Source organism: Cebus imitator, unplaced genomic scaffold, assembly GCF_001604975.1.
Source record: "Cebus imitator isolate Cc_AM_T3 unplaced genomic scaffold, Cebus_imitator-1.0 Scaffold101, whole genome shotgun sequence".
NCBI lineage: Eukaryota > Metazoa > Chordata > Mammalia > Primates > Cebidae > Cebus > Cebus imitator.
In genome coordinates, this window is record NW_016107416.1 from 1205447 (window position 1) to 1228107 (window position 22661).

The 22661-nt window shown below is 41.2% G+C and overlaps 1 protein-coding gene across 5 annotated transcripts in view; it reads left to right on the top strand.

Moving 5' to 3' along the window:
* Positions 1 to 22661, top strand: part of CYSTM1 (cysteine rich transmembrane module containing 1) — a 66015-nt gene that overhangs the window by 7323 nt on the left and 36031 nt on the right. For all 5 annotated transcript variants that reach the window (XM_017536758.2, XM_017536759.2, XM_017536753.2 and 2 more), the window contains exon 2: positions 13079 to 13285. In XM_017536758.2, the coding sequence (XP_017392247.1) occupies positions 13099 to 13285 (187 nt within the window). In that variant the 5' untranslated portion in view covers positions 13079 to 13098. The remainder of the gene's footprint in view (positions 1 to 13078; positions 13286 to 22661) is intronic.

Below are 22661 nucleotides of genomic sequence, written 5' to 3' on the forward strand. Positions count from 1 at the left end.
TTGCTCTGTTGCCCAGGCTAGAGTGCAGTGGTGCAACCTTGGCTCACTGCAACCTCCACCTCCCAGGTTCAAGCAATTCTCCTGCCTCAGCCTCCCAAGTAGCTGGGACTACAGGCACATGCCACCATGCTCAGCTAATTTTTGTACTTTTAGTAGAGACAGGTTTTCACCATGTTGGCCAGGATGGTCTTGATCTCCTGACCTTGTGATCCACCTGCCTTGGCTGCCCAAAGTTCTGGGATAACAGGCATGAGCCTCCATGCCTGGCCAGGATGCTATTTTTTTTTTTTTAACTCATCAATACCCCAAACTACTTTGAGCTCCTTTCACATATAGAGAGCTGTTTGTGGATATTGCTAATGATAGAAACTGAAGCTATTATCTAGCATTTTTCCCCCAATCTTCATTGTCCATAAAGTGTATTTCTTTAAGAATCCTATGAAAACAGAAGAAAGGGGGAGGGTGAACTGCCCTGGGTTGTATGGTCTCTTAGGTGCAGCACATGATAGGCATGAGTGGTACTTTCTGGTTTGATGTGAAATTCACTGTTGTCCATTAAGAGCCACCCCACAGAGCTGACTGAGCTGCTGCTCCCTCAGAGGGTCAGGAGAGCGCGCTTTCATGACGGAGCAAAGCCAGGCTGGCTAGGTATTCATCAGGAACCAGGAGCGCTTAGTTAAATTGCCAGGGCATTAAGCTGTAGGGGCCTTTTTCTAAACCATCAAGATTTCAACTTTCCCACAAAGCCTAATCTAATGCACTGGGAGGAGGCGGGCAGAGCCTGTCTTTCAGGGGCTGGGCTGGCAGGGGACCTGGCCTGGGAAGTGGCCTTATCAGGCTTGTTGGGAGGGATGGACCTGTCCCTTTCTAGTGTGTCCTCTCAACTTGGCAGGGGGCAGAGTTCTTCCCTTTTCTATCTATGCCCTAACCTCTCGTTTCAATTCCCCAACTCACTTTCTGTGTTAATAGCTTTCTTCCCTTTTCCTTTTCCTTCTGTTCAATGCTGCCCTTTCTTTTGTGCCTCTCTCTTGCTGGGCCCCATTTTCTCTCCATTCTCACTTTGAGGACTGACTATTTGAAGTTCCAGTTATAATGCTGTCCTGTATGTCCCGGTGACTAAATGCAATTCAGAGGTCCCTACCCTTTTTTTCTGAGGAGAAGCCAACCTTTATTTCTCCACTGGCTTTCAGATAGCAGTGTTGGTGGGGTACTGATCAGAGTCCCTGAACTGAGTGGTTGGGTGAGGCTGGATGTGCCCCTCTCCCATATGGGGGTCCCAGCAGTGTAGGGAAAGGTGTTATAATCAGGGTTTGCTGACAGTGCCAGGATCTGTCAGACAAGGGGCTGAGGCTCACCCGTGGGGACCCTTCCATAAGCTGATGGCGGAGGCAAGTACTGCATCCAGGCCATCCTCTGGCTTTTGCAGAGGACCACACATGATGAATGAAGGCTGGAGAAGGAGCCCTTGGGTGAGGTTGGCCTGGAACACAAACGATTATTTGCAACTGTGGATCTTGTCCTGGAGTCAGCTTTTCCCAGGTGGCAACTGGACCAAATTGTGTTCCCATATTGTTGGATAGATTGTTGGAAGCATCTAAAAGCATTGCTTTCCTGCTCAATGAGTTTAAAAATTGATTATTTTCTCATAAAAGCCATATGGTTAACTTTACCTAAAGATGGTTAGCAAGGGTTTTAACTTTTATTGTTAAATGTAACATATGTATACAAATATACATACAATATAAATGTACAGTTTAATCAATAATTGTATTCATTAATATAACTGTGTGATCTATTCAGGTTTAGAAATAGAAGTTTATTTTTAAACCCAAATGGGGTAATAGAATGCACTGTTGCAATTTGCTTTTTTTCTACCATGTTGGTGCTTTTTCATATCAGCACAGGTAGTTCTAACCTATTCTTCTTAAGGGTCGTATAGTAGCAGTTTTGTGGATTGGAAATAACATGGTTTACTTAACCATTCCCATATTGATGAACATTATATTTAATATATATGTGTGTGTATAAAGTTGGGTTTTGTTTTTGTTTTTGTGTTTTGGCATACTGGCTGGCACTAGTATATATTTCTGTAAGATAAATTCCTACAAGTAGAATTGCTGGTTCAAAGGATAGGGTATTTTTATTTATTTAGGGTTTTACTTAAAAACATGTTCTTATTGAGGAGTTTATAAGAAAAAAGGGTAGACTCACTGTGAAAAGAAAGACTGTCCCCTCTAAAACATTAGGGAGGAATGGGACACCAATACCCGGTGGCTAAGGGTAGGTCATTTTAGTTGTTAATATTTTCAGGTAGCAATGTCTTTTTCCCAGGGCTGCTTAATAAATGTTGTATCTTACAGAGCAGCAGGTCCTGGATCCAGCCAGAGGTTCTTTACAGAAAGCTTTATGGAAAAAGCTTTTAGCAGATGATACGTTATCCTCTGTTGAAGGGAGCTTCTCTGGATTCCCTCAGTCTCTAAGTCTGGAAGCATGCTAAAATATACCTACCAAGTTTAATATTGGAGGGAGACAAGATTGACTGTAGTCATATTTTCTAATAATTCTGAACTATGGATAATTAATGTGGGTATGACTTTTCAGAATTTGTTGTTCCTAATCAGGACAAATTGAGAATACTTACATCTTTGTGTTATCTTAATGTTGGGGATAGCGGCTTAAAGCAATTATCTGAATGGCATTAGCAGACCATGTTACTAAGTAGTTTGTAGATTTGTAGCTTCATGTGAACTCAATTATAAAAGCAATGTGTGGTTTATATATCAGATACTTTTTGTGAGAAAGGAAAATAAGATAGTCCCTGAACCTCTTCATCACTCTAGGCCAGGGCCTAGAGATACATGATCCACTGTTAGTTTTTGCTTTCCATGTGCACTTTCATGCCCTTGTTCAGTGAAAGGTCCCATATCTGAACTGTGTGTCATTTTGTACTCCATAGAAGGGCTGTTCTGAAACCACAGCCAAAATATTGATACAAAAGATACATTCTAATACTTATTCATTCATTGACTATATGAGAATAGCTCAGGGCCTGGTAGAACCCTCTGGCAAACAAGAGATAGTGAATAATGTAGGGGATGGCTAATAATATTTAGGAGATTGAGGCCAGAATCAGTATTTGGACAATAATGGTATAATACTGCAGGTTGTCTTCCTCCAGTCTGTCCCTAAAAGAAGAGCAATTTAGGAAATGGCAGTACCCAGCAAATGTGTTTAAAATGCTGAGCAAGTCATAAAAAGAAATATCTTATCCATGTTATGCTAACTGTCAGAGGTCTCCTGGTAATTGCACTGTTACTGGGAGCACTGCTACCATCTTTAAAAACATAAATCCCTGCTTTTGGTATCTCCCTGGGGCTCCTGTGTTAAAGTGTCCATATCAGGAGCAAGTTCTACCTAGGAGAAGGCTTATGGTTCTGGAATGCCTATTCTTGTGACTTTGGCCTTGGGGTTCAGATTTGAGACCATCATTTCTTACCTCTGCTCATTCACAAGTATGTGACAGGACTCTCCCAACTGGGGAGTCATTTGGGCTTCTACTTGTACTTGAGTTTTAGTAAATTGTATAACTCTTTGAGGTAACTGCCTTCTGGACCTCCCAAAGTAAGTTTTTTTCTTTTCTGCATAGTCAAACTACCTTCACCATACCCTTAAAATTTGGAGAACTTCCAGCATATTCCATCTAATGCAATAGCAGACAAATGGAAATGATAATTTTATTTGTATTAATAGCAATACTGAACGGGAGGATCAAGCCAGCTATAGTTCTTTACCTCTTATCCCCAGCTCTAGACCTGATATGTAGTAGGTACTTAAATATCATGAAGTAAGTGAATTACTAAATTTGTCAACAATATTCAACAAACAAATATAAAGTTACATGAATCCTTTTTAAAAAAATAAAGAATAACGATAGAAATGGAAGATGCAATAATCCTGGAAGTCTGCTCTTAGCAAGGCTATTTATGAGCAGATCCCCTTTGGCCTCATCCCATGCAGTATACTTCAGCCATAAGAACCTACTCAGTTCCTCAAATGTGTTCTGCTTTTTCTCTGAAACATCTCACAGATCTGAAACATCTCACATCTGCAGAGTATGAAAGTTGCAGTAATATGAAGTTTTGTTTATGCTTAGCTGTGTGATCATCACTTCTTTTAGAATCTTTTTCTGACTTCCCTGAGTAATTAGTTGTCTCCACTTTGAGCTTACAGTACTCTCTGCTTCCTGTATCTTAGCTTGGTTTCATAATTGTTGGTGATAATGTCTGTCTCTCTCATACCCTGAATAGGAATTGTCTCTTGCTTCCCGTTATCTCAACAGTGCCTGGAACCCAGTAGTACTGGGTTATAGTTGATGCTCCTATAAGTATTTATGGATGAACAAATGACTGTGTGAATGAAATAAACTAATACGTCAGTGCCAAAATTTAGTGAAAACTGTAAACCAGAGATGATATGACAGCATAAAACTCAGTAATTCTAGGCCAGGCGTGGCAGCTCTTGCCTGTAATCCCAGCACTTTGGGAGGCAGAGGCAGGCAGATCACCTGAGGTCAGGAGTTCAAAACCAGCCTGGCCAACATGGTGAAACGCCATCTCTACTAAAAATACAAAAATTAGCCAAGCATCTTAGTGCACACCTGTAACCCCAGCTGCTCCAGAGGCTAAGGCAGGAGAATTGCTTGAATCTGGCAGGTGGAGCAACGTTGTAGAGATCTCACCACTGCACTCCAGCCTGGGTGGCAAAGTGAAACTCTGTCTCAAAAACAAACAAACAAAACAAAAAAAAACCCTCAGTAATTCTAAACCTTTCTTTTTTTTTTTTTTTTTTGAGATGGAGTCTTGCTCTGTTGCCCTGCTGAAGTGAAGTGGCGTGATCTTGGCTCACTGCAACTTCTGCCGCCTGGGTTCAAGTGATTCTCCTGCCTCAGCCTCTCAAGTAGCTGGGACTACAGGTGCCTGCCACCATGCCTGGCTAATTTTTATATTTTTAGTAGAGACAGGATTTCACCATGTTGGCCAGGATGGTCTCCATCTCATGACCTCATGATCCACCTACCTTGGCCTCCCAAAGTGCTGGGATTACAGGCGTGGGCCACCTCGCATTTTTTTTTTTTTTTTAGCTAGACAAACTACACCCAAAATTATAAATGAAAGAGTCAAGACATACTGAGGGACTTAGAATGTAAAGTGATCTATTTACAAAGGTCTTGTTAAAAAGCCAGCTAATAGGGAGTTTTTAAAAAAAGACACTGAGGTCTTAAGGGTCAGATCTGCTCTCATAATTTTTGTTTGTAGGTTTGTTTTGTTTTGCTTTTGAGATAAAGTCTTAGACTGTCTCCCAGGCTTGAGTGTCATGGTGTGATCATGGCTCACCTCAGCCTCGATCTCCCAGGCTCAAGTGATTCTCTCACCTCAGCCTCCCCTAAGTAGCTGGGACTACAAATGTATACCACCATGCCCAGCTAATTTTCCTATTTTTTGTAGAGATAAGGTCTCACTATGTTGCCCAGGGTTGTCTCAAACTCCTAGGCTCAAGCAATCCACCTTCCTTGGTCTTCCAAAGTGCTGGGATTACCGGTGTCAACCATGGTGCCTGGCCCTACTCTTACATTTTTAAACTTTAAAGATAATTTTATAAGTTATCAAGAAAGATAAATTTAAGGATATAAGGATAAGCATGACTTCAGGCTTTGATAATAAGAAGGGTTCCAAGATAGAGAAGTCTGTATTTAACCAAAAGAATTTTGGTTTTTTACCCCAAGTCTGGTACCTAGCCAAGGGACTTTACAGTTTGAAGCAGAATGAAAACATTTGAAGACCTTAGAGAACCGAAGTGCCATATTAAAAAAAAAAAAAAAAATTGTAACTACAAAAATCGCCTTAAAAAAGCAGTGAAAAGCAGATTTTGAGTAGATTGTTAACAAGAGGAAGATAAGTAATGAGAAGGCAAATTGGTATATCAGAGGTAAATAGGAGGTTTAAAGTGGGATTTTTAAAAAAAATTGTTAATTTTAGCTTTTTTTTTTTTTAGAGACAGGGTCTTGCTCTGTCTAGACTAGATAGTGGCATGATCATAGCTCACTGCAACTCAAACTCCTGGGCTGAAGTGATTCTCCCACCTCAGTCTCACAAGCAGCTAGGACTATGGGTGTACACCACCACAACTTGCTAATTTTTTTTGAGGGTGGGTAGAGACAAGGTTTCACTATGTTGCTCATGCTGGTCTTGAACTCCTGGCCTCAAGTGATTCCCCTGCCTCAGCCTCCCAAATCACTGACATTATAAGTATGAGCCACTGAGCCCAGCTAAAGTGTCATTCTAGCTATTAAAGATGACAGGCAGCATGGATATATATCTGAAAGCACTAAGAAAACTTAATCTTTTTCTGACTGTATAGGTTCTCCTGAAATTTTCAGAAATACAGATGAATATAAGTAATAAAAATTGCCCACAATTCCAGCACCCAAGGAAAACTACTATATATTTTTTTTTTCTAGCAAAATATCTGTTTGCTGTTACTGTACAACTTACAATAAAGTATGAAAATCTTAATATACAACTCAATATGTCCATATGTATTCATGTAAATATGACTCAGCTCAAGATACAGAACATTTCCATTATTCCTGAATGTTCCCTTGTATCTTTCCCTCAGTACCCATAGATTCATTTTGGTATCTTTCTTTTCAGTATCCACAGATTTGTTTTTATTGTTCTTGTACCTCATATAAATGGAATCACAATGATATAGTATGGATATTTATCCTCTCCAGATCTTATGTTGGAATGTGATCCCCAGTGTTGGAGATGGGATGGTGGGAGGTGTTTGGGTCATGGAGGTGTATCCTTCATTAATGACTTGGTATCCTCTTTAAGGTAATGAGTGAGTTCTCTATTAGTCAAGTGAGATCTTGTTTAAAAGAGTCTGGGACCTCCTTCCACTCTCTTGCTCCCTCTCTCATCATGGGATGTGCTTGCTTCATCCTTTGTCTTCCACCATGATTGTAAGCTGCCTGAGAGCCTCACTAGACCCAGACGCCAGCACTATGTTTCTTGTACAGTCAGCAGAACCACGAGTCAAAATAAAACTCTTATTTATAAATTACTCAGCCTCAGATAGTGCTTTATAGCAACACAAAACAGACTAAGTAGAGTATTAGTGAAATCTGTTGAGTCTGTCTTCTTTTGCTCATCCATTGTGTCTGGGATTCATCCATGTTGTTGCATGTAATAATAGTTCTTTATTGTTTTGAGGTCATTTTCTACTGTTTAAATATATAATTTATCTGTTCTACTGTTGCTGAATATTTGGATAGCTTTCAGTTTGGGGCTATTATAAATAAAGCTGCTCTGAACATTCTTGTTTAAGTTTTTTGGTGGACTTACATACTTGTTTCACTTCAATATATAAATATCTAATAGAGCTTCTGGGTCATAAGGTAAATACTGTGAAAGTCATGAATATGTGGTATACTTTTCTCTAAAAGCTTGATTGTTTTAGCTTTTGTATATGTCTGATATGTTGATTTTCTTTCTGTGATATGTTGTGGATTTTTTTAATGTATAATCATGGAGATCAAAGGTCATTTCTCCCCAACACAAAGATATCCAATTAATCCAGCACTATTTATTGGAAAGACTACCTTTTCTTTTCTGAATTACAGTGGTCCTATCTGTTAAATTAGGAGACTACTGTGTGGATGTGTTTTAGGACTCTTATTCTGTTCTATTGATCTATTTTTCAGTATTTATTTTTAAGAAAGTTAGGACATGCTGAATATATAGCTTTTAAATTTTTCTTGCACAGTATTACATCATACTTCAAAAGCTTAAAATTAAAATAATTGCCAAAAAAAAAAAACCCTTGGTTTCTTTCTTGGACATTTTCTTTCCTTGGACTTTAGATTGTTTTTTTCCTTTCTCTGTTTTGTTTTGATCTGTTTTTTATGTTGGAGAAGTTCCTCCAAAGCCTGATAATATTTGTCCATTCATTTATGCATGAGGCAGTAAAAGGTCCATTAGAAGTTCTGTGTGCATAGGCTTTACTGTGTAGTGATTGGGTAAGTCATTTCTTTGGTGTCCCCCCGAGTACTAGCAGCTGTCATTTTTTTTCCATTGGGACTGTTCAGTTTTCCAGAGGAAAATTTTCCACTTTACTGTCTGTAGAGTCAGTGCCAGTCTATCTACCAGATGTCTTGTAATTTAAAAAACTATAATATTGAAAAATATTTTTTTCCTGCATCTCTACTTTGATGAGGTCTTATTTCCATTGACCACCTTCCCAAAGAATAGTTTCTGCCCTTCTCATTGTGTGGTAGAATGACTGCTAATCCTGTGATTCTGTCTTGAATGGGATTGTGGGAATAGCAGTGTTCAGTGCAGTCTATTAATGGATCTTGACTTCTGTACTATCTGAGCTGTCTCTTTTGGATCTCTGATTTGTCTTTAATGATACAGTTTACACTGTTTCCATTTGATCCATAGTGAAACACTTCACTAGAGTAGGGTTTATATTTTACCTGACCAAATTTATAAGGGAAAACAATCATGTTACAAAGTTCAGTATCATACTTTAAATTTAAAGCTCTTTTGTGTTTTGGTTACGTAAAGTGGTTTGTACTATACTGTGTCAGTGTTAGGTAATCTTTTTTGCTTTGCTTTGCTTCTTTACCACCTTGGGAACAATGGATTCCCGCTGGATGAAGTCCTGTTTTTCAAATGCCAGCTCTAGGATCTCTGATCCAGCACAGATGCTCTTTCTGTGACTTTTGCTATTTTCTCACTGGGATTTTTTTGTTGTTTAGAAGAAACTGAAAATAGATCCAGATCTTTATTCCTCCAAGATGACTGTCTATATTGGGAACAAAGGGAAAGAGTGTATGCGTGGAAAGAGGTCATGGAAGCTGGAGCACCTTTGTGGTTTATGCTTTGTATAAATGCCTCTGTGAATAACTCATGGGATTTTTCCCCTCTAGACCTTACCTTTTTCCTTAGGCAGATGGAGAAAGATACATACCAAAAATGAGAGGGAAACATGACGAGGGGTAAGTGGTGAAGACATGTACACTTGGAAGAGAGCTTGAGGTTCTCAGGGAGAGAACTGCACAAGATAATGATGAATAGATGCAAACAGATGGATAAAGAAAAGTCATGAGACATTGAGGTCTGAAGTTTTAGTAGCTCTGTACTCTGTTCTTTATTCTCCTCACTGCCCATTGTTTTTAGATGAACAGTGTCTTCAAAGAAATATAGATCCAGGGGATGGGGGAAAGGGAGAACCAGGCAGAGAAAACAGCATGGCATAACCCTGGAGTCAGGGATGCTCAGGTCTTAGCGTCCACTTGACCTACCTCCTACCCCACAGCCTGGAGGGACCTCCCTTCTACAACCCACCAACCCCAAAAGTGGAGCTGGAAGAGCAGGAGATACCCTCCTAGCTCTTCACTCTGGGGGCCTTGCATCACAGCCCACTCAAGACCCCCTACTTTGACACTGGTGTCTCATGCGCTGAGCAGGAAGTGCCCACCTTGGAAAAGTGGTCAGGACCCTTGCACCCTGGAGCCACAAGCCTGGGGTCCCCCATCCTGGTGCCTCCAGGGCCACCTCCTGTGGAAGTGGCTTCCCTGGGTCTAGAGGATGGGGAGGAGGAGGAAGACTATCTGGACAAGATCAACCCTGTTTATGATGCCCTGTCCTACAGCAGCCTGTTGGATTCCTATCAGGGCAAAGACTTTGTCATGTTCTGAGCCATGTATGTGTGAGCTACCATGGGCCTGCTTCTTGCATCTCACCTATTGATTTATTAGTTTTCTTGACAAGGATCTAGTGCCCCCTGACCTCTGGCCAGACCACTGTCAGTTAACACACATCCATTTCATTTGTGACTTCTACCTTGTTGGCTTTACTATAACCCCTAACCCATGAGCTCAGAGAAATTCACCATGCTAATGGAATCCTGGTAACCTTATGAGGTGAGAGGTAGGAAAGGTGCTTCTGCACAACCTCTGACCCCAAGGAGTCCTCTCTCAGACTGTGGCCTTAGACCATACCTCTCACCTCCCACCAATGGCTATAATTTGTCTTCAGGCAGTAAATTCCTAATAGGTCTGTTGGAGTGGGTGCTAAGGGCTCCCTGCTGCTCAGACCTGAGCCCTCCAGGCAGCAGGGCCCCACTTACCCCCTCCCAACCCTGTTCTCCGAAGGTGGGAGAGAGGGGATTCCCCAGCCCAAGGCAGAGTTTTCTAAGCACCCTCCTGCAAGCAGAAGTCTCTGGGTCCAGACCCTTCCCTGAGACCCGCTCCACTCACCCCAATTCCTACCTACAGAGCAAGAAGCCCCATCATAGTGCTAGACGGGGTGAGCCTCATGCGGACTGTGCCTTGACGGCCCCAGCCTTGGGAGAATTTACTGTTAACCTGGAAGACTGCTGAATCATTTTACCCCTGTCCGGTGGAATAGGACCTAAACGTCCCCCTTCGGGGGAAAGTGGGTCATCTGGATTGGAGGGTAGCAATTGATACTGTTTTGTAAACTACATTTCCTACAAAATATGAATTTATGCTTTGAAAAAAAATACAAGTCTAGACTTTGCTAGAGGGAGAATGATCTACTTGGTCATGTTGGACTGATCAAGTTAAACTTCAGTTTTAATGAAGTTAGGTTACACACACTGAATTTCAGGACAGAAGTAGTTACGATAACTGTATTGTACATCTGTGATTTAAAAATAAATAATGGAATGGCCATATGAGGATTAACAAGACTGATTTCTGTGTTAACCAGAGTTCATTAGGCTTTCTACAGCCTTCCTTGTAGGAGAGAGGAAACAAAATGCATTTGCTTTTGTCCAAATTCATATGATAATTTTAGCGTTAATCACCATGAACCTTTGCATTAGAGTTCCTAGGTCAGGATGTGTTGCCAATTGTAGACCAGAAACCAGAAAAGGGAAAGAATTCTACTTTTTTCCTGAGTTCCTTTCAGGCCCTGGAAAAATAAGATGGTGTCAAAAATAGGAGACAGAATACAGATGTGATTGAATTAGAGACCCTCAAACCATTTGATCCCATAACATAGAGTTTCAATTTATAATCAACTCCTTCAAATGACACTCTCTCCACCAGCATCTCCTTCTACTAGGTTTAAGCCCCTACTCCTACCCATCAGTCTGTTTACCACCTTTTCTAAAAATTATTGTCCTTATGTTTGTTTCAACCAGTTGCCCAAGGGTAGGGTTTGAGGCATATTGATCTCTATATCCCACTACTTAGCCCAGTGTCAAGAAAGCACTTAATAAATGTATGTTTGTGAATGTTACCCAGAAGTGTTCATCACCTTACCTTACCATTGGTTTCCAGGACTGGTAATTCTATAGCGGTAGCTTAGGTTAGGCCAGGCCTCAGTCATTGATTTATGAGCTGTTAAAAAGTCATCAGGAATCCCATTTCTTTTCTGCTCTACCTTTCTGAATGGCCCACTTAATCTTAAAGCTGGCTCCTTCTCAGGGCTGCAGATTGGCTGTCAGCAATTTTGTAGGCCATATCTTTCCTAGACTTTGTGTGTGCCTGTGTACAGGGGAAGGGAAGGTTGGATGGTAGTGTGTTAAGAGAATCTGAGCTTTTTACTTATTGAACCACTTCAGAACCAGTCCCAGTGGCCAGGGAGTGTCATTTGCATCTGGGTTAAGTCGTGAATTTCTTGAATCAATTATGATGAAAAGGGGAGAGAATTACTCCTATTGGCTTAGATAGACTAGGTTCACCCTGCAGCTGGATGGGATGAGCTTTCTCTGAAGCACATGAACTACAGGAAGAATGAGTGGACACCTACCTGGAAACCTGACTACTGTTAGGAGGGGAGAATATGGGTGTTGTGTTGGCAACCAGCAAAATCCACCACTACTGTAGCCCAGATTTTCTAGTGAACCTAGACTATTTATGACTATTCCATCCTTTATATAATAAAAGTCACTTAGGAATTTATTGGTTGCATGTTATGAAAAAGAGTTAGTAGTGATATTATTGCATTTTAAATCTGAAACTCTTCCCTACTATTTGGTTGCGGATAGAAAACACTCAAATAGGTAAAAAGTTAACTATCGATATAAGATATGGGTAACAGTGCAAGGCAGCAGTATGACAGATGATATCATGTTTGAGTGAGTCATCCATAGAGTATATACTTTGCATTCCCCAGTAATTGTTTGTTTTAAATCTGAAAGTCACTGTGCCAGGCACTGTGGAGGATAAAGAGATAACAGAAACAAGATGCTGGTCCTGGAAACTTCAAGCCCAATCAAGAGAATGATTGACAGGCTTGAGGGCTGGGAAGCATGGCTTCCCTCACAGAAGCAAACCACCGAGGACAAGGTCCTGTAAACACAAATAAGGGTTCCTGCTGAACCCTCCAGAGTATCAGGGACCTGGATAGGCAGAGGAGACAGTTGGCATTCTTTATAGACAGCACTGTCCAACTGCCCAGAGCAGCAGGTCTAGTGAGAACAACCAAATCATCCCAATCCCTAGAGCAATGGTGGTGGTTACAAACTTTGGTTGGTCATCGCTGGCAGTGCTTCTTGTTAGAAGACCCCACTGTGGCTCAACCCTGTTGATTGGAGAGTTTCTAGTAGTGGATTAGCTTCCACTGATATGGCTCATAGTGCTGTTAGAACACTTTCTTAAAGCTATCCAATCACATTTATGGACGTTTGAGAGGATTTAAAAAACAAAATATCTTGTTACTCCTTTAACACGTTTATTTAGGGGACTGCCTTGTGCCAGGCACTGTGCAGTGCTCTAGGGACATGGTAGTGATCCAAAACTTACTTGATTTCTGCTGTCACAGCCTACAGTCTAGTGGGGCAAATAGGCAAAAGGCAAATAAATATATAAGATAATTGTCAATTGTAGTGATGGTGAGAAGGAAACAAAATGGGCAGAGCTAGAGATCTGCACAAGGCTTGATACACCTTTAAGGTATTTTGTAAATGATCTTATGGGTTAGAATTTTATTCCTGATGATTCCTGATGCAAATGATTTTCATTCTTTTTGTCTCTTAGGTGTACTTTACAGGTCCCCGATGAACCCAGAGAACCCTCCACCATATCCGGGCCCTGGTCCAACGGCCCCATACCCACCTTATCCACCACAACCAATGGGTCCAGGACCTATGGGGGGACCCTACCCACCTCCTCAAGGGTACCCCTACCAAGGATACCCACAGTACGGCTGGCAGGGCGGACCTCAGGAGCCTCCTAAAACCACAGGTGTGTGTCTGTGAATATGTTGGTGTGCATGTGTGCAGTTCCATGTCACCAAAGGAAATGTTTGCATGTTTTCTTTGGCAGAGAAGAAACTCTTTCCGGCCTTTGCAACTTGTGCTTGATGTCCCCAAAGCTTGATGATGGCTTAAGGTGGCTTTTTACTCCTGAGAAGAGGCCCAAGTCAGCTCTGCCTACTACATTCACACCTCTTGTCCCCTCTGGGGCTGATAACCTGGCCGGTGTGTTTCCTGAGGGCCACCCTCTAGAGCACTGGGGGGTGGGGAGGGAATTACCAATTGGGTCTTTGCTCTGCAGCCAACTTTGTATTTTAGGTTTAGTAATTAACCTCTTGACTTTATTTTATCTGTCTGCTTGTTGACCCTCAAGTCATCTTGTTGCCCCTGCTACTGGGTTTGGTTTTGTTTTTTTTTTAACTAAATGTTTTCATAATTCTATTTAACCTGCCAGTTGAGTTTTCAGGAGGCTCTTGAGTCCTTCTTAGGTGCTGGAACAGTGCTACTCAAAGTTCAGTCTGCAGACAAATGCCTGCCAATGAACAGTGAACAGTTATGGATTATATAATAAGTGCAGAAAGTGAGAGTAAACGTTTAGAAACTTTTAGAACAATTTGTTATTGCTGTGACATCCAAGCATGTAAGCTTGCATTTTATAGAAAGTATCAGTCTGTGAAGGATTAAAAATAAAATATCTTGAGAAGCACTCTGCCAGATGTCTTGGTCACTATTTTATAGCCCTTTGGTTGGCAGAATAGCTGCTTTCTTAATAGCTTTTTCAGCTTTTTAAGATAGCTAATTCTTAAAAAGTGCTTATTATGGCCAGGCATGGTGGCTCACACCTGTAACTCCACCTTTGGGAGGCCGAAGTGGGTAGATCACTCGAGGTGAGGAGTTCAGACCAGCCTGGCCAACATGGTGAAACCCCATCTCTACTAAAAATACAAAAATTAGCTGAGCATGGTTGTACGTGTCGGTAGTCCTAGCTGCTTGAGAGGCTGAGGGAGGAGAATGGCTTGAACCTGGGAGGCAGAGGTTGCAATGAGCTGAGATCGCACCACTGCACTCCAGCCCGGGCAACTGAGCAAGACTCCATCTCAAAAAAAAAAAAGTGTTTATTTTGTATCATGTGGTCTCTTAAGAGCTTTATAATACATTAACATTTAATCCTTGCAACAATCCTATGAAGTTATTCCCATTTTATAGTGATGTTATAGAGGTACAAAGTTAGAGTAATGACTTCCCCAAGGTCATCCAGCTAGAAGGAGCACTTTCCAGATTAGAATTCTGATAGTTTGGGCTCAAAATCTGTACCTATAATTTATTGCTCTAACTGTTGTGCCTCTCCTGCCTTTTCTGAGCTGACTCACATTCATCTGAATTTACTACCTTATGCTTCCTCTGAGAGATTTTCCTATCATTTAATTCTTTACTAATCAAAGTAATAACAGAATTGATGGTTAATTTTATTCTATGACTTGAAGATTCTCTGGAATAAGAATTTTGCATTCATGGAAAAAGATTATACTTTTTTTTTTTTTTGAGATGGAGTCTCACACTCTCTCCCAGGCTGTAGTGCAATGGGTTCAAGCAATTCTCCTGCCTCAACCTCCGGAGTAGCTGGGACTACAGGCGTGTGCCACCATACCCAGCTAATTTTTTTTATATTTTTAGTAGAGACGGTTTCACTATGTTGGCCAGGATGGTCTCGATCTCCTGACCTCATGATCCACCTGCCTCGGCCTCCCAAAGTGCTGGAATTACAGACGTGAGCCACCACGCCTGGCGGAAAAGATTATACTTTTATAATTCCAAAGCTTATACTTTGTTAAGCTTGAATAGAATATTTGAATACCTTTAAAGAATTTAGTTTATCTGGAAGGAAACTTTTGCAATCCAAGATTATAGTCTGTTGTAGCAGTTTTTATAATGCATGCTCGAAAGAGGGCAGAAAGTAATAACCAGTGTAATCAGAGTAGTTGATTACACTGAGTCATGTCAGGCCTGTGACATCAGAGGAAGATTTTCTGAAAATAAACCTCAGCTTCTGGGCTTTCTGCTTCAAAATAAGGTAACCCTGTGATGAATGGAAGAAAGCAGAAAAGACTACATATGGTATGATTCCATTTATGTGAAATTCAAAAACAGACAAAAAGTATCTATAATGCCAGAGATCAAAATAATGGTTACTCCTGGCTGTGAAGTTGGGAAACTAGGGTAAGACTGGTTATTCATTGGAATGGGAAGAAAGGAACCTTCTGGAGTGTTAGGAATATTCTATATCTTAATCTTGATATAAATATTCTTCAAGATAGTTATGACTTGTGTACTTTGCTATACATTATATGTCAGTGGAAAAACATAGCCCAGCATTTGAGTTATCTGGTAGACCCAGCCCAATGCCTGCCTGGTGTTAGGTCTTTCACCTACAGCCCTCATGCTTCCTGTTCATTTCTAGGCCAATATTATGTATACTGACTCTCTAACTAGCATTTGAAGAGTTTAGAACTTTATTGAGTTTGTTTAGCATAAGTGCTTCCTAGGTTCAGTGGACTTTGTCCACTGTTTGTGCAGAAAATACAGATTTGGTCATCTGTCTTACCTTTCATGTAATTTAAGTATTGATGTCAGCCTTTTGGATGAAAAATAATTTCTTAATTCTTTTTAGGGTTAAATGGCTCTTTAGTTCATTCAGTGTTACCAATCACAATTGATTTCACAAATCCAGTTGAAAGCTGTTTAATATCCTTTCCTACAGATATACTTAGGAATTTCTTTCTCTGTCATTAGCTTGTGAATTGTTAACTGCCCAGATCCATTGTGTACCTAAACATAGCAGGTAGTGCTAAATGGTTAAGTTTTGTCATCTGGGGTCCAGGTTCTGTGAATGGAACTCTTGGAAGGATGTAGGCTCACTGAGGGACGAACCCTTTAGGGGACCCATTTCATTCCTTGCTCTGGTACTGCTTGTGGGATTCCCAGTCAGAATTATATGTTCTCATGCTGTGTATCTGAGCTCTATATGGAAATTTCAGCTTTTTCTTTCCAGCTGGATGATTTTAGATTTATCTACTCTATAGATATTCTCTCTCCACTCAAGTTCAGGTGTGTAGTATATTATTTTAATGACTACATAGGTAGAAATGGTTTCTTTTTCAAAGGAGGGAGGATCTCCTTTATTCTTGATTTGTGTCTGGTAATTAGTTAGGGCTTAAGAAAGGGGTGATGGGGCCAGGCACAGTGGCTCACGCCTGTAATCCCAGCACTTTGGGAGGCCTAGGTGGGCCAATTGCCTGAGCTCAGGAGTTTGAGACCAGCCTGGGCAACACAGTGAAACCCTTTCTCTACTAAAATACAAAAACTTAGCCAGGTGTGGTGGTGTACACCTATAGTCCCAGCTACTCAGGAGGCTGAGGCAGGAGAATTACTTGAACCCAGGAGGCAGAGGTTGCAGTGAGCCCAGATTATTCCACTGTACTCCAGCCTGGGTGACAGAGTCTTGAATGGATGGGTAGGATGGGTAGGGTGGGTAGATGGCTAACCTAAACAGAACCTTCCTTGGTCATCTGTTTATGATTCAGAATTCATGTCAGAGATTGTAGCAAAAAAAAAAAAAAAAAAAAGCCCATCTTTTGTTTTTGTAAAAAGCCACCCTGTTGGAGGCCATGTGATTGGAAGCAGCAAGTGTTTGTGGGAATAAGGCCTTCCAGAAGAGCATACCTGCAGATTATGTCAAGGATCTCCTGGGTGGTTTTTAAGAATAACAACTAGTATTTCTTGAGCACCATGCTTGGTGTTAGCTTTATGTAATCTTCACGACAACTGCATGGTATCAGTCCCATGTTATGGAAGTGGAATCTGAGGCTCAGAAAGGTTGTGTCTAAGTTATCTGTTGTGCAACATATCACTCCCAACTCACTGGCTTAAAACAACAATGATTTATTATTTCTCATGATTCTCTGAGTTGTCTGGGAGAGTCTTCTTGCTTCGTGTGATCTCTTCTGGGATCACTCATGTTACTTAATTCAGCTGTCAGCCTGCTTGGGTGTAGGCTATCCAAGATGACCTTACTCACATGACGAGGGTGTCTTGGTTTGCCTCCATGAGGCCTGTTTCAGCACACAGTCTCTCATCATTGGGTGGTCTAGCCCGAGCTGCTTTACATAACAACTAGCTTCCAACAGAGTGAAAATGGAAGCTGCCAGGATTTTGGGCTAGGCCCAGAACTGGCACAGCATCACTTACCCCTTATTCCAGTGTTCAAAACAAGTCTCAAGGCCAGCTACTTTCAATAGGAGGGGGAAAAGATACTACCACCCTCCTCCCCTTCTTTTTTTGGTAAAAGTTTTATTGAAATATAATTCATGTACTGTACAATTCACCCATTTAAAGTTGTACAATCCAATGGTTTTCAGTATATCAACAGTTTTTCAGCCATCACCACTATCATAATTCCATAACATTTTTTTTCTTTTTTTTTTTATTATACTTTAAGTAGTGAGATACATGTGCAGAACATGCAGGTTTGTTACATAGGTATATAGGTGCCATGGTGGTTTGTTGCACCCATCAACCTGTCATCTACATTAGGTATTTCTCCTAATGGTATTCTTCCCCTAGCCCCCCAACCCCATGACAGGCCCCAGTATGTGATGTTCTGCTTCCTGTGTCCATGTGTTTTCATTGTTCCACTTACGAGTGAGAACATGCAGTGTTTAGTTTTCTGTTCCTGTGGTAGTTTGCTGAGAATGATGGTTTCCAGCTTCATCCCTGTCCCTGCAAAGGACATGAACTCGTCCTTTTTTAATGACTGCATAGTATTCCATGGTATATATGTGCCACATTTTCTTTATTCAGTCTATCATTGATGGGCATTTGGGTTGGTTCCAAATCTTTGCTACTGTGAATAGTGCTGCAATAAACATACATGTGCATGTGTCTTTATAGTAGAATGATTTATAATCCTTTGGGTATATACCCAGTAATGGGATTGCTGGGTCAGATAGTATTTCTGGTTCTAGATCCTTGAGGAATCACCACACTGTCTTCCACAATGGTTGAACTAATTTACACTCCCACCAACAGCGCAAAAGTGTTCCTGTTTCTCTACATCCTCTCCAGCATCTGTTGTTTTCTTTTTATTGTTGTTTGTTTTGTTTTTTGAGACAGAGTCTTGCTCCGTTGCCCGTGCTGGAGTGCGGTGGCATGATCTCGGCTCACTGCAACCTCTGCCTCCCAGGCAGAATTCAAGCAATTCTTCTGCCTCAGCCTCCTGAGTAGCTTGGATTAGAGGCACGCACCACCATACCCAGCTCATTTTTGTATTTTTAGTAGAGATGGGGTTTCACCATGTTGGTCAGGCTGGTCTTGAACTCCTGACCTCATGATTCACCCACCTCAGCCTTCCAAAGTGTTGGGATCACAGGCGTGAGCCACCACACCTGGCCCTTTCGCCCACTTTTTGCTGGGGTTGTTTGTTTTTTTCTTGTAAATTTGTATAAGCTCCTTGTAGATTCTGGATATTAGCCCTTTGTCAGATGGAGAGATTGCAAAAAATTTCTCCCATTCTGTAGGTTGCCTGTTCACTCTGATGATAGTTTCTTTTGTTATGCAGAAGCTCTTTAGTTTAATTAGATCCCATTTGTCAATTTTGGCTTTTGTTGCCATTGCTTTGGTGTTTTAGTCATGAAGTCTTTGCCCATGCCTATGTCCTGAATGGTATTGCCTAGGTTTTCATCTATGGTTTTTATGGTTTTAGGTCTTACGTTTTTAATCCATCTTGAGTTAATTTTTGCGTAATGTATAAGGAAGAGGTCCAGTTTCAGTTTTTCTGCAGAGGGCTAGCCAGTTTTCCCAACACCATTTTTGAATAGGGAATCCTTTGCCCATTGCTTGTTTTGGTCAGGTTTGTTAAAGATCAGATGGTTGTAGATGTGTGGTGTTATTTCTGAGGCTTCTGTTCTGTTCCATTGGTCTATATACAGAATATTTTCATCACCCCAAAAAGGAGCCCTTTAGCAATCACTCCCCATTTCCTTCTATCCTTCCCCACTATTAGTCTACTTTGTCTGTTCTGGAAATTCTATATAAATGGAACCATACAATATTTAGTCTTTTGTGACTGGCTTCTTTCACTTAGCTTGATATTTCCAGGGTTCATCTATGTTGTAGCATGCATCAATACTTCATTCCTTCCTATTGCCAAATAATATTCATTGTGGATATGCCACATTTTATTTATCCTTTCATTGGTTGATGGGCATTTAGGTTGTTTCTACTTTCTGGCTATCAGGAATAATGAATAATGGCTGCTATAAACATTTGTGTAAAATAGGCTTCATCTTGGAGGAACGGCATGTGAATACAGGGTGAGAGGAATTGGTGACCATCTCTGCAGATGCTCTACCACATTCTGCCCTTTGCTCTCACAAATTCACATGCCTCTCATATGCAAAATATATCCACCCTCTTCTACTACCACTAAATGTCTCATCCAATAGCTACATCAGCTTCAAATCCAGGATGTTATCATCTAGGTAGTCTATATGTAGGTAAGGCCTCTAACCTGCGATACTGGTCCATATGCACTAACTTTGTTCATGCTGCTTCCTTTACTTCCCACCTCTCATTCCCACTCTGCTACAGTCTATCTGATGCATCTCTGAGATCAAAAGAAAATATCCCTTCTTCCTTGAAGCTTTTCCTTACCTATACTACACCTCCAGTAGACTTCTTTCAGAGCCTTTCTTCTTGCTCCAGATTCAATAGTGTCTACCTTATGTCCAGTCCATTTTAGCTTTTTAATGTCTGAATTCAGTCAACCTTGCTCTTAGTGTTTAGGCTTTCATTGTTTGTTTTGGTCAAGACTCTTAAGGCTACAAGTGATAGAACCTCAGCCTTAGATATTAACCAGCAACAGAGGTTCACCAGACATCCGAGTAAAGAAAGGCTCCAAGATGAAAGATGGTGATCCAAACAAACAGAAAAAAGGGATTCTGAGGGAACAAACATTACAGGGAGAAGAAAATCAGAAAGTGGGGGAACCCTGTAATATTCTTTTTTTTTTTTTTTCTGACATGAGTCTCGCTCTGTGACCCAGGCCGGAGTGCACTGGCGCGATCTCAGTTCACTGCAACCTCCGCCTCCAAAGTTCAAGTGATTCTCCTGCCTTGGCCTCCCAAGTAGCTGGGATTACAGGCGTGCAGCACCATGCCCAGCTAATTTTTGTATTTTTAATAGAGACGAGGTTTCACTATGTTGGCCAGGCTGGTCTTAAACTCCTGACCTCAGGTGATCCTCCCGCCTTGGCCTCCCAAAGTGCTGGGATTACAGGTGTGAGCCACCGCGCCTGGCCTTCTAATATTCTTAAGATATATGGAAGATAAATCTTATTGAAATAAGAGCAGTGGTGCTGTGTAAAATTCACTCTAGAAACAAAAGCACTTAGCCAAGAAGAATGTGAAACTGACCTCAGCCTAAGGATTAGCTCCAGAAGATCCATTTGGCAGCCAGATCTTGCCAGACCAAAATTTAAGGCATTTGCTATAGGTGGAAGGTTGATGTGTGTTTTGGTTATCTATTGTTACGTCATAAACCACCCCCAGTCTTAGAGGTTCTGTAATTTGGACAGGGCTTGGCAGGAAAAGTTGATTCATCTCTGCTCCTTGTTGGCGTATACCAAGGCTGGAACATAGATAACGATAAGCAGTTTGCTGGGTTGGGTTTGTATGCTTTCTGCCATTCCATATGATTCATAAAGTTTCCTCTTGGTTTTGTATTATGTCCAAAAGGGTACTCTTGGGTTGACTTACACCTGCAGTACAGAGAAAGAAGCCATTTGGTTTGGCCAGTACTTCAAAAGAGAGAAAGCAGAGAAAGCAAGATGGCAGACTGCTGGGAGGAGTCAGGAGGTACCTGACCTGCTAGTATTTCTGTGTACATTCCTAACCAGTGTTGGGCTTCTCCACTTTTACTGGCTTTGTTTGATCTTATTGTCCTTGAAGATTTGATTAAGTTCAACTATATTTTGTCAACTGTTTCAGTTCCAATGGAATCTTGTACTTCTGGTTCATTGTAACAAGAAATTATCTCAAGTCCAAAAAGAAAAAAAAAAAATCATGTCTCGTATTTCAGCTGAGGTGATTGAAACGGGTTGGGGTTGGAGGTCTTCGTCCCTCTACATGGTGTCTCAGTGCTGCTATCAAAGCATGAGAGTTTCAGGGTAGGTGGGCTTTTACCTTCTAATTCTGAAATAATTTCAGACTAGGAAAACATTGCAAAGATAATACAAATGATTCTGTATACCTTTCGCCCCAATTTCCTCAAACCTTACATAGCCACAATACAATGATCTATGAGGCTTTTTCACGACCTTGGCTCAGAAGTCCCACAGTGTCACTTCTGTCACACTCTTGGTCAAAGCAACATGAGGTCTATCTGGCCTAGATTCAAAGGGTGGAAAATAGACTTCATTCCTTGTTGGGAGAGTGGTAAGTCACATTGCAAAAAGGCACATGGGATGGGAGATCTTTGGAAACACTACCTCAAGTTTCAGTGGTGACAAGTGAATTCCTGTTCACTGAAACACTCTAAATAACAGAACTATTTATAGATTCTAATAAATATGTATCAGGACTGTTTAAAGTGAAAAATGCTATCTCTAGTCTTAGAATATAGGTGATCTGTCATTTTATGGATAGTCCTACGAATTGGTTAGAAAGTCATGGAAGAAGAGGTTTTTTTATTTCATCAATAATTAAAGGGACTTCCATTCAAATACCTTGAATCATGATCATCTGGGTTAATCATTACCCTCTGACTTCATCAGTAGGCAATTGCAGCTCCTTACACTAAGCATGAATATGGCTTCAGTATACTCCAGCATTCTAGGCAGGAACCATGAATAGATTTGAATTGTTGGGTAAGATGAACCCATTTACCATTCCTTGCTACGTTAACTCCCTCTTTTTAGAGATATTTAAACAAGCCCAGTGAGGTTTAGTGACTTGCCAGGGTCGGAGAGTTTTGACCAGAATATAGGTTTCCTGCCAGGTGCAGTGGCTCATGCCTGTAGTCCCAGCGCTTTGGGAGGCTGAGACAGGAGGATTGGAGGCCAGGAGTTCGACACCAGCCTAGGCATTATAATAAGATGCCACGGGCCGGGCGCGGTGGCTCAAGCCTGTAATCCCAGCACTTTGGGAGGCCGAGGCGGGTGGATCACGAGGTCAAGAGATCGAGACCATCCTGGTCAGCACGGTGAAACCCCGTCTCTACTAAAAATACAAAAAATTAGCTGGGCATGGTGGTGTGTGCCTGTAATCCCAGCTACTCAGGAGGCTGAGGCAGGAGAATTGCCTGAACCCAGG